Here is a 16,051-nt window from a genome sequence, read left to right as displayed (position 1 = left end):
AATCCGGATTCGGAGAAAAATCCGGATTTCGGATTTCAAATTCGGATTTTACTCGAAATCCGGATTTCGGTTTTTGAAACATTTAATTAATAATTTTTTATGGATTCCTTATATTAAAGCCTTGATAAATACACATTTTTTTTGTAATGAATTAATATATTTATAGGAAAACCTTTAAAGCAATAATATAACAATAATAACAACAATTATCAATACCGCAATAACATGTAGATATTATGACCTAAACTCAATTTATACATGGAATTAGTTACAACATTCATGAGTATCAGAATAATTTATCCAAAAAGACATAATAAATAATACCTAAATATACTTTGTTTAACTAACAGAAAAGTAAAAGTAATAATGCAAATATATACTTAATTACAAAAAATATAATTTAAGTTTGAAATAATAATTACAAATATCTAAATAAATAAATAATAATAATTTATAATAGTAACAATGAAAATAATACTTATATTGTTATAATAATAATATTTTAAATGATATAAAATAATTATAAGTTGTTAATTATGCCTTAATCATTGTTTTTCAAAAATACCAATGCTGACAAATGATACGGCGTCATTCGGTTTCGCTTTGGTGTAATTATATTACCGGCTGTAGAAAATACACGTTCGGACGATGCTGATGAAGCAGGAATGCATAAGATATTTTTTGCCAAAACTGATATTTTAGGATATACATTTTCCCGTGCTTTCCACCATAAACATGGATTCTCGTTATGATTTATTTGAGGCTCTGACAAATAACGAGTAAATTCGTCCTCATCATCATCAGAGAATTGGCCCATTAGCTCGTCTAATATAGTTTTTTTGGCAATTTGAGTATTGCCACATACAGTTGTCGAAATGTGATTTACAGATAATATTTTTGAACGAACAATTGATTGAATACGGTATTTAATTTCTTCCGAGTGTTCAAATTTTAAATTTTTGTACCTGGGATCAAGTAGTCTTGCTATTTGAGATACATTCACTGGTATTTCATTAGTATTTTTCTCAGACACACTTTCCATCGAAAATCTTTTAGCCAAATGTGTGGAAACTGTGTTTTTAAACATGGTAGCGAACATACAGTCTGTTTGATTTGAACATAAGTGCTTAGTGAGGAGACTACCAATAAGTGGCCGAACCTAAAACACAAAAACAAGTTTTTAAAGTTTTTACAATTAAACAATAAAATTAATTATTAACAAGGTTTTTGTTTATATTAAATATTTACCATAGATATAGTGATTTGTTGTTCAGAACATAATACTGTCGTAGCTAGTTGCAGTGGTTTCAATAACTTGACAAGAACTTCGCATTTATCCCAATCTTCTTCTAACATTTCTAATTTTTTCGCAATTTTTGTATTAAAATATTCTCTATCTGATATAACTGCTACAACAGCTGTACGTAGTGTAAGCAGACGGTCTAACATTGCTAGGGATGAATTCCATCTAGTAGGACAACTTTGCAATAGAGTTAACTGTTTTTGACCTGTTTGTTGTAGATACAATTGCAGTGCTTTGGATCGCTTTGGTGATTGTCTAAAAGCAGCTACAATTAAAGAAGCTGTTTTTAACAAACGACTACAAACATTTTCATCGAGACCTTTCTTGATAGCTAACTGAATTGTATGTGCTGCGCATCTACTCGAATACAAATTAAATTGATCTTCTAAATTTTTGACTGCGTTTGTAATGTTTGATGCGTTGTCATGGGTTATACCAGTAACCTTATTAGTTAATTTCCATTTTTCTAAAATTTCTATAATTTCATCTTTTAGGTGGTCAGCTGTGTGGGATTCTGTCATTTCTTCAATGGATAATGTTACATTGCACAATGTCCAATTTTTATCGAAATAGTGACCAGTATATGTAATATAAGAATCAATAGCTAGTGAACTCCATCCATCGGTAGTTAGAGCGATACCATTAATTCTTTCTAGTTTATTTTTTGTATCATTTACTTTATTTTCGTACAATTGTTCTATGCAAATACTTATTGTTTTTCGACATGGTATTTGATAATTCGGCTCAATTAAATTCATGAGATTTTTAAATCCATTATTTTCAACAAAAGAAAAAGGCAACAAGTCACTGGTAATAACTTCACAAATACTTTGTGTTATCATTTCTTTGCGTTCACGGTTTAATGGTTTATCTTTTTTTGTTTTTTTTGATATATGTTCTTTTTAAACGTTTTTGAGGTACAATACTTTGTGATGACTCAATTGACGTTGAGGCTATATTATTATCTTTAGTATATATTGATGATGAGGATGTTTGATCACTTTGATCATTTGATGTCGAGGCTGTAGCTATCTGTTCACTATCGCTTTGTTCAGCATCATCATTATCATACACCCTATGAAGTATAAATCAAATTAGTGAATTCATAATTTATGGTATGTCAGTCTAGGTATAAGACATATTATAATATACATATCTATGGTATTAAAAAAAAAATTGACCTATAATAGGTACCTATATAATAAATTCTAAATTAATCATATCACAATATCCATTAGGTAATTATAACGTGATTATAGGCAATCAAAGAATTATAAAAGTTAGTATGAAAGTTAGAAAAAAAAGAAAAAATTGTGCAAAAAAATAGTAATCGTCCAATGGTACCGAGCCAGGAACCCATGTTTCTCACGAGTTATCTCATTCCACTCAGCCACCACACTCATACACCTTTTGTATGTGTTTTAAATGTTTTAATACGGTTATTCATGTTTTTTTAATATTCTATAATACATTAAAAATATTTGTATGTTTTCAATTATTTTAATTTATTAAATTATCACTTATTCTACGTCATGAAAAATGGTCTAATTTTAAATTAATCAAAATTGAATTTTAATTACCTTTTTTCTGGTTGATTTTAGCGTATGTTTTTCTTTTTTGTGCCATGCGTTGTAATGAGTCCACAACGGTGAAGTTGATCCATTGGTCATCAATTCAAAATCACAAATTAAACACTTAGCTGAATTATTGCTCTCTGTACGTTTAAAAAATTGCCAAACTTTGCTTGGTGCCATGATTTAAAATGAAGGTTACAGTGCTTAATCATATCTTGTATACAGTATACACTTTATTATTAGAAAATAATTGTCGGGTTTTCAATGTTTTCATGTTGTATCTTATCGCAAAAGTCAAAGTGGAAGCATACTATCGAATTGACTACCGTATTAATAATAACTAATAAGCAATAATAATCTATAATATATCCTAGACAGATAAACCGTCTTCGCTCAGAATCGTTTTTCGTATACAATGATATAATATCATTGGATTCAAATTTAATTCCATCAATTACAGTAACCCACTTGTAACCTACTGTACAGCAGAGCGACATCCACGACTTACCCGCCTTTTTATTTTCTATAATACAAAAGTCGAACCAAATTTACAAATGTATAGTGTTACTGGGTAGTGAATATTTACTATTTTGTACTTATAACGAACAATTTAATTTTCTAATTTAGAATACAGAAATCCACAATGTGAAACCCAAATAATCGGATTTTCAAATCCGAAAATTCAAAATTCGGATTTGAAATCCGAAAATTCGAAATTTGGATTTGAAAATCCGAAATCCGGATTTTACAATTTAAAATCCGAAATCCGAAATCCAGATTTTTCGGATTTTCGGAGAATCCGGATTTATTTCGCACCACTAGCGTCTATAAGGTCTTTGGTAAAGAGCATAGAATAATATTATAATCAATCAGCCAAGTTTATGATAATATCACAGAATAGATGAAATCAAAAAAATGTAAGAATTTTTTCTATTCTGTGGTAATATACTAATATAACAAATAAGACAAAACCGAATAAACGTCATCAATATAAGATTTATCTTTTTTACTTGATTCTATCGTAAATTTCTTCATTCCCTTTCGATAAATTTGACGCCAAATTTCCCTGCGCCGTTGGAATTTCTCTTCCGCATACCAACACAATAGTCCAATTGGCGCTCTCGACTTGCTCGTTGGCTTGAGGGTGACGGGTCGAATTTAGCGTGTGACGAATGCCTCGGCTTTGGCAAAATCACGCGAACGCTTTTCTGGTAAAACAGGTACCGCGATCGCTAATGATACGCTCGGGTATACCTCGCGCATTTCAAAATTTCGCCAGTCTGTTCAATACACCCGCAGTATCCGTGGTACGGCACGGATAGAGGTGTGTGTACTTCGTTAAATTGTCTACCAGGACATACAAATTTTATTACCCACGGTGCTGGTCTCGAATGATCCCAAATAGTCGATGTGAATGACCTCAAACGGTCGGCGACCAGTCGGTATGGGATGCAGTTATCCTGGTTTCTTGCCAGCCGGTACCTTGTTACGAGGCAGTCCAGGCACATTCGTATGTGTTGTTTAACGTACCTCCGTAATCCGGTGAATCAGTATTCTTCCGTAATTTTTGAGATGGTTCGGTCTAATGAAAAATGACCACCGTAATCGTGTGCATCAACGACAATCCCTTTCCTCATTGACCGTGGTACAACCAACAACGATCGTCCGGCATATTTTCGGTATAGGACACCATCATGTAGCTCATACGGTTCAGTTAAAGATTTCTCGTGCCTGGTGAGTGATTCTTCAGTCTTGATCACTTGATTAACTTAATTACATTTTTACTCGCGGCGTCACCTTGTTGCATAAAGCGCACTCTGTCCACAACGGTCATGGCAACAAAGACGTCGAGTCGTTCCGTAAGTTCGACCGACAGGTCATCTGCGTCCGAAATCGGCGGAGCAGCGCGACTCAGGGCATCTACATGTGCCATCCGGCTGCCAGGTCGGAACTTAACATCAAAATCGAATTCTTGCAAAATTTCAAACCACCGTGCAATCTGCGGTTTGACGGTTTTGTGTATATTCAAATATACTAACGATTGACAATCGGTCACAACCGTGAAGTATATTCCCAACAAATACGGTCGAAGTCGATCAAGTGACCATATGACGGCAAATAGCTCCAGCTGACTGCTATGATATTTTGCTTCGGCGTCGGTTGTCTTTTTGCTGACCGCGTAGACCTGTAGCGTCCCAGCATACAGGAGGACAAACGACTGGTGTTGAGGTAGATGGATTGGGCGTAATAAGTATAACAACTTAATTTGTGATTAATTTATTAGATATTTATTTGATTACTATGTAAATAAAACACTTTTACTGCACAAAATGATTTGGTTGTAAAATATTCTAAGTCCGAATAATTAAATTGGACTGGTGTCTGGCGTGAAGGTGCTTGTTCTGACTCTGGTGGCTCACGTCTGAATTGGGTCTAATCGGGGCTCTCCTATATAGTCCAGATAGTCCTACTCTCTGCATTTCCTCTCCTATCGATAAGACACGTATGTGTCCATGGCCGAGTCGTGCAAAAGCGTACGCGTGTATTATTTTAATATCGCAGCTTCCACGCCCATGCGACCGGTCGGCCACATCCCGGTTATTCGCGACACGTAATCTCCATAACCCGACGACATTAATGTTATCTCTAGATACGCCTGCCAAGACTACGATTTCATATTTAATATTTCGTATATTTAATTCCAATTATGGTAATATTTTGGAAAAGCTAGAAGTTTGGCCTTCGATATAACTATTGAGGTCCTACACAATATAATTGGTTGGCGAAATCATACGCCCCAGGGTCACTTATACATATCTACGTGTATATGCGTGTTTAGATGTCTCAGCGGGACGTCAGTACATAGCAGACCATTTGCAAATCGGTAGCGGTCGGCCCTTGTAATAATATCCCTGACAGTGCCACAGCACTAACATCAGTATGTACCTGTGTTACTGCCGCGTTCGGGTTGAACATGCGCACCATAGGCGGTGTTTTATCAGCGGTACGGTGCACAGTGGGACAAATCACTATTTTAGGTGAACAAAATTTTTTTTAACTTTTCACTTACTTTAAACATGTTGTTCATTGAGGGAAAAATAAATAAAAATAAATATATACATTTATTTGATTCAAATTGACAAAATAATTTTCCATACCTTCTTAAATTATGTTTATCCGAGTCTTGGTGTATATTAAGTAAAATACTTAAATTCATATTACATATCATTTAATGTTTAAATAACAAACATGTATGCAATATATTTTAGAAGTAATGAGAGGGTCAGAGGAAATTAAAAACATATTTAAGAGATATCAGTATTAGTGTCTATTCTTGAGGTTTTACGAGTGTTTTGTCGCCTAAATCTTATGTAGTCTCCTTGTTTCGTGCTTCTTGGGACAAAATCCCGATAGGAAAAGGAGCAAGCTGTATGGCTCTTGAACCGTATACCAAAATCTTATGGACGCTCGGGGGCATTCTATATCAGGGATACAATTGCAAATATAACTTTAAAGTATCTTTCGCATAATTATCGTATTTTTCAGAGTTGAAACTGTTTGCTGACTATTATCAGTGTGGCTGATCAAATGTGGATATTTACATGAAAAACGATTAGCTACATAGCCAGCAACATATTGAGCACATTCTTTCTCCAATCCACTGAATTGTTCTTCAGATTCTATCTGAAAAGCATGAGGTAAATTTTATAATTGTATTTTATAACTATGCATTTTTAACGTATGCCTCAAACTGTTTAAGATCAAAATTTGATGTTGATACAACTGTTTTCATTGTGCCTAATAGTCCTTCTACTACAGCTGTATTTTCAAATTCTGAAGGATGTTGTATGTCATTGAATATTTGTGAAGTTAAACACTTATGATCATCTAAAGTTAACAGACTGGTTTCAAGACTACCTTCAGTATTGGTGTTTTCAGTGAACACTAAATCTGAGTGTTTTCCCAATATATACCATCGCAAGCTATAATATATACAATAGTAATAGTTATCATAGAGTATTATCAAAAGTATCATAGATGTCATAATTATACCTATATTTTTACTCAAATTTGTTATACAATGTAAGTATTTACCAGTATTTAAAATCTAAAACGGTTATATTGTTACTGGCACTCCCGGGTCCCGGCCATTCCCTTTAAAAAGCTAAACAAGTTTTCTAAAATATCTTGATTTAGCTTTCTTGTTAAGACATATTGAACTCCATGTAAATTTTTCAAGTCTTTCATTAAATTTTTGAGAGATATGTTGCTAACTAAAACTCCTTCAAGTATAATGGATAATAGCAGGGTTAACAAATAAAAATATTTAATTAATTATGAATTATTAGGTATAAATTATAAAAAAAAATATTACCCTTTTGGAAAGGAAGTAGCGATTTTTTTGCCATGAACTCGCATATGTTTAATGAAATTGTTCATTTTCTCAATTAGCTCGTTTTGAATTTGTTCATTGGCCATACCTCTCTACCCCTTTATCATACTTATTTTGAGTATTTAATAAATCAAACCATTGATTAAATAATGAAATGATATTTGCAGCCTATTTCATATTATAAACATTAAATAGGTAAGCAAACTAATTTAGTATTTAGTGTATATTATGATAATACTTAATATACTGTTCTATGCAGGGCCGGCTCTAGTGATTGTTTATACGTAGGCAAAACTTAATTTTGCCGCCCCTGTATACTAATCGTGTTTCTTCCAAATAAATAGGAGACAAGTTTTTGTTTTTTTTTTTTAATTAGAACTAAAGTAAACCTTTTATAGTGTAAGATATACTACATAATAGTAGGTAGATTTATTAGATAAAAATATATACATTTAAAATATTTACAGTAAAATGTTTATTAATTTAACCTTAACATAAAAAATTTAATTTTCTTGCTTTTAAAGATGCAAAATCTTTGACAAGATCGTCAATGTCCAAGTCGTCAGCGATTTCATGTTCAATTGAAATTGTTGCTAGTCCTACCAAACGGTCTTGTGAAATTGTTGAACGCAAATAGTTTTTAATAATTTTTAATTTAGAAAAGCTTCTTTCTGCTGAAGCTGCAGTTACTGGTATAGTTAGCAAAATTCTCAATGCCACGTATACATTAGGAAATATTTCTACTAATTTATTTTTGCATATATATTGTAAAATCGCCTGTGGGTAACTCTCTTCCTTTTTTAAACGTCTGTGCAACGCGATTATTTCTTCACAAAGTTCAATAGCATTGATATCAGAACTTAATGAATCATTTGATGTAAGTGCAATTTGTAGATCTTTACAGCATTTCATTACATATTCATAATTATCAGAACTAGGTATATTGTAAAGAAATGAAAACAATTTGCCATGGCCTTCGAGTTGGACAAATCGGTCGTTAAGCGACTGAATAGCTGTATCTAATATTTGATAGTAAAAGTTAATTTTAAAATTTTGTTGGGGATCAACTACTGGATCATCACGGGATTCATATGCAAAATGTGTTGTTTTTCGCCGAGTTCGAACTTGTTCCAATGAAAAACTATCTTCAACATCCAATTCACTAGCCAATTCTCTTGTTTTTTTTAGAATTTTTTCAAAGTTTTCATCAGTACGATACTTTTGTAAAAAATTTTTAGTTTTGTTCAATTGATAAATTGTTTTTGAAATATCCAATGATATTGTTTGTAACAGTTTACTAGATATATTTATTTCATATAACAATTCATACCAAATTACTAAAGAACATAAAAATTTGAAGCTTTTTAATTTCAAAGCTATACCTTTAGCTTCAGCTCGACTTCGAACTCCAGTTTCACCAATGAGTGAGGTGTCATCTATTATATATTTTAAAGCATCATAGATCTCACCAACTTGAAATCTCATAGCTCTAATAGCATCAACTCTACTGGACCACCGTGTTTGACTTAACGGTTTAATAGTTAAGTTTTTAACATGTTTTAGAAGTATACCCCAACGCTGTGTTGATGCTGAAAAATATACGTAAGTCTCTTGTATTGTATCAAAAAATAAAACAGCTTCTAAACAACAACTGGCCGAATCATTCAATACCAAATTCAAAGAATGTGCATTACACGGAACATAGAAAGCTCTTGAATTTAGATCTCGAATTCTTGCTTGAACACCACTCTTATGTCCGCGCATATTAGCACCATTGTCATAACCTTGACCTCTCATATCACTTATAGGAATATCCATTTCTTTAAGTTTTTGAAGAATAACTTCTGTCATATTTAAACCGGTAGTGCTATGTAATTCTATAAAATCAATAAAATGTTCATTTATAGAAACATGTTCTTTTTTACTTGTGGTTGCTTCAATAGCTGTTACAAACCTGACTATTACAGTCATTTGCTCAATATTACTTAAATCTGGCGTGCAATCTAAAATTATAGAATAATATTTCGAATTTTTAAGTTCATTTAATATATGAGATCTTATTTTATTGGCTAGTAATCGAATAACTTCATTTTGTATATTTTTTCCTAAATAATGACAATGAATTTCTTCTGACGATATTCTCCTTATATGTTCTTTCATAATGGGATCAAACATTGATAAAAATTCAATAAATTTTAGAAAGTTTCCGTTATCGTGTGTGTTAAGTGTATCTGACTTTCCTCTTAAAGCCAAATTCTGTTTACTGATTGTTAGTATCAAGGCTATTATTCGTTTTAATATATTTTTCCAATATTCAGTTTCAATTTTTATATTTGATTGATTTATGTCATCTATAGTTTTTCCACATTTAAATCTTGCTTCTAATTCTTTCCAATCTTCGTATAATTTTTTATGTATAGGTGACATTTCATGTCTGTTTAATATATTTGACATGTTTTTCCAATCATTGTTACCAATCGTTGCTAGAGAAACTGTTCCGTTATTAAATAACTTGCAACAAAAACAATATACCGAATCGCTTGATTTTGAATAAATGAGCCAAGTACGTTTTATACATTCACCATTAGGCAAACGTCTAAAATAGTGAAATGTTGAAAATGATCTACCACTATCGTTAGTAGGATATTTTTTCATATTTATTTGCTTAGGTTCACATTGTATTAAGTAGAGTCTTAAATTGTCATCAATCATTGGCCACTTGTTAGGATCATCCATCAATTTAAAATCAGTTGAATTTTTGTTAAGATTATCACCAATATCACTATTAGTAACGACATTGACATATTTCATATCTATACCTTCATTATTTACAACTCCAAAATAATCCTCACTATCGACTTTTTTTTTACTACTATCTATATTTTCCATACTAATATCTTGACCTTCATTATTTTCAGTGCCATAATTTTCTTCTCTGTCATTACAATTTTCTTCGTCTTTTTCGTCCTGCATACCAATATTTTGATCATTAATAATATCTTCACCTTTATTCTGGTTTTCATTCTGATCGTCTTTTTCTGATTGATTTGATGTAATAAATTTTAATAAACAATTTTTTTGCTTCATTAAATCGACTTCACGCGCTAATCTTTTCTTGAGGTATTGTGAACCCGACAACCGCTCACGTTTTTTCCCTCTATCTGCCATATTAGGTCTCTAAATAACCATTAGAATGAAAATAAAATACCTATTTTAATTATATTTTCAATAAATGTGTACTTATATAAATACGTAAAAAATACAGGTCAGTGTACAATTAATATAGGCTGTCGACCCATATTTATTATATGTATGGTATATTCCCAGTGTACAGAATTTTGCAGATCCCCATAAGTAAAAATTTATAAATAATAAACATGTATCTATATTTATTTATTTTATATTTTAACGGACTTACTTTATTTTCAATTTTGTATTTTTATATTAGACAAAAAATTAATAGGTACCTACCTACTTAGGGACAAACAATATTTTATTTATTAATATTTTTATTTTATTGAACAGGGTGACATTAATATATCAATGCTGTTGTATTTATTGTATATTGTATCCAAGTTAGGAAGTATCATAGAACTTCTATGTATGAGCTTAAGATTTCCCTTAATCCACAAATAAAACAATGTTCCCCCATCAAAAAATCATAATACTCACATCTCTTCAGTTATATGTATTTAAATCTGAGCAGCTAGTTTCACATTCATCCGACCTGTTCCCTCAACCAATAAATGGCGACTAGTAACTTTATGAGCTAATTTATAGTCATGTCCAGAGTTAAGGTTTATTAATTCTTCAAATATATTTTTCCCAATATATTTACCATTAGGAAGAATAAAACCTCTGAATAAAATATAAGCGTTTAGATATTTAATGATTAAATTTACTGATTTAAAAATTAACTTCATACTTATCAAGTAAATGATTCCTTGCTAATTTGAGCAAATGTGGTACATCTGCAAAGACATACACTTGATTTTTGGTAATAAGACGATAGAACTAACGATATACTAACGATAGAAATCACATTAAACCCAACATTATGCAATTGTTCTATAATTTGTAATAGTAACTTTTTTGTCATTTTTTGATCATAGCCGTAATATATTGGCTATTTCCAATTATTAACCAACCCTATTAAAGAAATAAAATGCAAAGTATCTTAGTAATAAAAATATATAATCATTTATTTATGATAAAATATTGAAATGGTATATATACGATATACCACGAACAACAACAGTTTGAATACATTTGTGAGGTCCAATAACACGTTCATGTTTCTTATCGAAACATGATATTCTATTTGATACATAGGTTTCATTGAAACATATAACTGATAATTTTTCAGTTTCATTCATGAATTCTCCTTAAAAATGTATTAAGTAATTCAGTTAAAATATTAAAATGGTGTGTATTTTGATATTAACACATTAAGAATTTTAATCAGTAAAGAAAAAACGAATAATTTATCATTATAAAATACTTAAGTTAATATATTATTACCTTTTGCTTTCATTAAGGATAGAACACTAAAAAGTATTCCATCTTCAATACAAAATCTTGCAGCCCACGTCCTGAGTGTAGACAGGCCTTAAAAATATTATTCTTTATGTTATATGTAAATATGTAAATCAATTTAAAATTTAAGTAAGAAACTAAACCATTTTTATTAACCTGGTAGCGGAAAATTTTTTTTGACACTCAAATATCGGTATGCCTTTGGAGAAACACTCCTTAATGTAATGACACTTGAAATATCTTTAGGTGTCCACCGGTACACTTTTTTTGTAGGGTAAAGTAACATATTAACCTGAGAGGGTGTAAAATATTTTGAGAGAATTTCAAAAAACCGATTTTCAAAACGGAAATTTTCAAAGGAAATATATTGTTTTACAATTCTCTATCTCATTTTTCAATCTAAATAAAATAATATTTAACTTGTTCAAAATGAACTTAGAACTGATTAGGTATAAATAAGTAATGTAAACACAGTGTAAAAAACATATAAAGCATTAGTTTATTTAGTGTCATACAAATAAAAAAAAAAACAAATATTAAAACTAGTACTAATACAAAACATTCTTAGCATTCTATTATATCTGTTGTATTCATTTTAAATAAATAAATAAAACACATTTAGTTTATTTCATTATACTACGAATTAGAATTATACATATATATAATGTACCATATTATATAATAGATAAATTATGAGTTTTAATAGTAGTGGAGGTTGGCCAACCACTGCTAATTATTGTATTTGATTTGTTTTAATAAATGATAGTGGCCGGAGGAGAAGTATTGGAAACATAGTTCCTTCTCCGGTCCTCGGTACCATAAGAAAAAAAGATACATATATATATATATATATACAAACACAGAACATAACTAGTAATATTAAAAAAAAAAATTAAAGCATACAAACATGAAAATTGTTAGCGGCTATTATTTTAAAGGATTTTACAGGTCAGGACTAGATTAACAAATACAAACAAATATATAGTAATAATATAAGATCTGGCGACGGTTATATTAACACTTAACATATGATAAATAAAGAGTTTTTGCACAACACCGGTTAAAAACTACGTTAACGTTATTTACCAAAACATGTTTGTGCGCATGCGCTCCAAATATCGGTTCGGTTATTTGATTATCGTAATCAGTTATTTTTAATCATTTAACGGGTACGGTAAATTAATTTATCGAGTTAAATGATCGGCTAAAAAATACACGGATTATCAAAAGTTTATAAATATTCTTATAATGTCTTTGGTAAAGTAAAGACCAGTGACCACATTTAATTTTATTAAATTAAAAAATTAGAGTAGTATATTATGAACTCCTCAAGTAAAAAGGAACGTTTAAGAGTCAGTACGGAAGATGACTTAAGTCTTTTACGGGAAGTCTTATGTCATAATCCGTATAATGATTCTGGAAAATGGTCCATCATTCAAAAAAAATATTATTCTGTGGTCAAATAAACAATTTACTCTTCGAGCGATAAAATAACACGTTGACTATTTGTTGAAAATTTGGGCAAAAGAAGACCGTGCTAATTTGAAAAAGTAATTCATAATCATATTCATAGGCGCAGTAAGGGGGGGGGGGGCGATTAAGTTTTTTTTTTTTCTAATAGATTAAATAGATTTTACTTGAAGCTTGTTAAAATTATTGAGACCATTTATTAACAACCAACAAAATAATTTATTGATGTTTATTTATAACACGTCTATTGTAGCTTAGCAGTTACAATTTATAATATTCATATTGAATAAAAATATAAATGTATAAATAAAAATGTGAACAACACGTAATTAAATAATTACAACATTGTAATGATAAATATTTATTTAAATATGATATCGACTATCGATATACCGACATAGGTACCGTATTTATATGGGTAGGTACGACATTTACGGTAATGCAAAAACTATAGTTTTAGTTATTACGCTATTTCTCATTTAACGGAACGTTATTTTTACCGTAAAGTTTAGATTATCTTTGCAAAAACTCTCAATTAACACAACAGTAAGGCAATAAAACAAACGGTTAAATCGGTGGTGTAACATAACTGATCGGACGGGTCACGGTTGCCGGAGACGCGAACAGGGCAGTTAGCACAGGGGAGGGGGGAGTTAGGTTAGGTTAGGTTAGGTTAGGACCTCTTATCAGCACTATTATTATCATTATCACATTAGCAGCTGAATCATCCGACATAAAAACTTTAGGCCCTTTAAAACTTCTTTCAGATAATGAACTAGGGGAAAATAATTTTTTTCACAGCTCCAGACCCTCAGAAATTACTGACATAGACTCACTCGTTAAAATTATCACTCCTACTGGAAGACCTACTGCGCAACTATTAGTAAAAATTATGAAAATTTTACAACCAAATCTATCTACATTTCCCGAAACTGAATATGTAATTTTATTTTTGTTTCTTATTGCCATTATCCAAGGAATAATATGTCCAAATTCATGTATATAAAATTTTGCTTTGAACATTTGCGCTCCTAAACTAAAATATTCTACCATTGAATACTCATATCCAGCAAGGACTTGACTCTAGATCATTAATTAGTCATTGTTAATACTTAGATTATATATGTCTATGAGGTGTGGCGTATATAATAATGATTATTACTTGAAGACCCCATTTATTTGTTCCCTTCGTTCCTCCTTAACTTCTGAAGGATCATCAACATTGTCTTCGTTATTAACTTGTGGATGTGTTTTTAAATGCCTTAACATATTCTTCTTTTTAGTAAATTTCTTTTCACATTTAGTGCATTTAAATTCCCTTTCCATCTCTTTATTTATAGTATTGTGTTTTTGTATCATGTGCCTTTGAAAGTGGAATTATGTTTGAATGTCTGTTGACATTCGTCACAAACAAACTTCTATAAAAAATCAATTTACTTACTCATCAAAATTATAATATTGTAGAACTTAAAGTAGCCCATTCCAATACAAAATATGAGAACTCACAAAATTGAATCTAATCTGAAAATCCCTGTGATATTAATTAGCTTTACAGCTTTCATTATCGAAGATAGTTTTGTATAAAGCTAATAATTCCAATACAAAACATGAAAACTCACAAAACAATCTATAATGAGCAATGTATTTTTGATACATAGTTCCTACCTACCTATTAGGTATGTATAGTGTCCTTCATTGCATCACAATATTTAGTTATTAACAATCATATTATATTGTAAATTTGTAAATATATATTTTTAATATGTATTGTATTTGCTTTTTTTTTTTTATTAAATACTCCTCATTAAAATCAAATCATGTCATTTAATTAATTTGTTTAGTATGTAGTTATCATATTTGCTTATTGTACACAAGCTACATTGGTATTGTAAGTATTTATTTATTTATTCAAAAAAAAATCTATTTTATGTTAGTAGCACAAACATAATATTATAAGTATACATAAAAAACCATATAAGTTTACACGTACATATAATTTTATTAAAACCATTCACATAACAATTTATAAAAATAATCATAAATAAAAGAACAAAGTTAAACATAAAAAACCAATTCAAAATTCAATTTTTTAAATTAATTTGTAATAGAAATTACAATTTACATATAAATAAAGGATAATAAAGGATAATAAAAGAACATACTTTAGTTAAATTATACTAAAATAACATATAGGTAAACATAAAACCAATTAAAATTTTGAAATTTAAAATTCATAAAATCATCAGGTATATTACAAAAATTAACATATTATAGAAAAAAAATAAAATGTCAAATGCACATACACTCTTACTACTGCTGATATCTAAAAACCAAAACAAAATAATATAATAATAATTATTAAAAAAAAAAAATAGTACATATCTTATATTGTAGGTACACAAATAATTAAAAAAATATATAAACACCTACCCATACTAATTAATTTTTTTATGACTAATTTATGCAACTATAATTCTATGCAGTATGCACAAGGCACTAAATCCACAAGGTACAATAAGTTCAAAAAGTTTTGAAAGAAATTTTCTTTATCATGGTTAAACGGTTGATAAAATTATAAATTGTAATACTGTGATAATAATATAGATGCATTAATTTTGATAGTGAAGGAGGCTAGTTAAATGAGCCGACCATGACACGTTTTCAAATTTCGCCAACCGCGGGCCCGTGGCAGTGTGACCACCGTTAATAATTATAAATTATATTTAAACAAATACATAATAAAGGTATAAAATATCAGCGCTAACATTTGGCTTT

The 16,051-nt window shown here is 30.1% G+C and overlaps 1 protein-coding gene across 1 annotated transcript; it reads right to left on the bottom strand.

Moving 5' to 3' along the window:
• Positions 1-541: 541 nt before the first annotated feature.
• On the bottom strand, positions 542-3,057 carry LOC149061960 (E3 SUMO-protein ligase ZBED1-like). The gene is made up of 4 exons (XM_089215158.1): positions 2,882-3,057; positions 2,266-2,369; positions 1,249-2,198; positions 542-1,159 (listed from the first exon to the last, which is right to left on the bottom strand). Exons 1-4 carry the CDS (start codon positions 3,055-3,057, stop codon positions 542-544), a joined length of 1,848 nt encoding a protein of 615 aa, XP_089071284.1.
• Positions 3,058-16,051: the final 12,994 nt, after the last annotated feature.

This window comes from Diuraphis noxia, unplaced genomic scaffold, assembly GCF_037042655.1.
Source record: "Diuraphis noxia isolate RWA-SAM2 unplaced genomic scaffold, SU_Dnox_SAM2 contig0001, whole genome shotgun sequence".
In the NCBI taxonomy this organism is placed as follows: domain Eukaryota; kingdom Metazoa; phylum Arthropoda; class Insecta; order Hemiptera; family Aphididae; genus Diuraphis; species Diuraphis noxia.
This window is presented reverse-complemented; position numbering and strand designations above follow the sequence as displayed.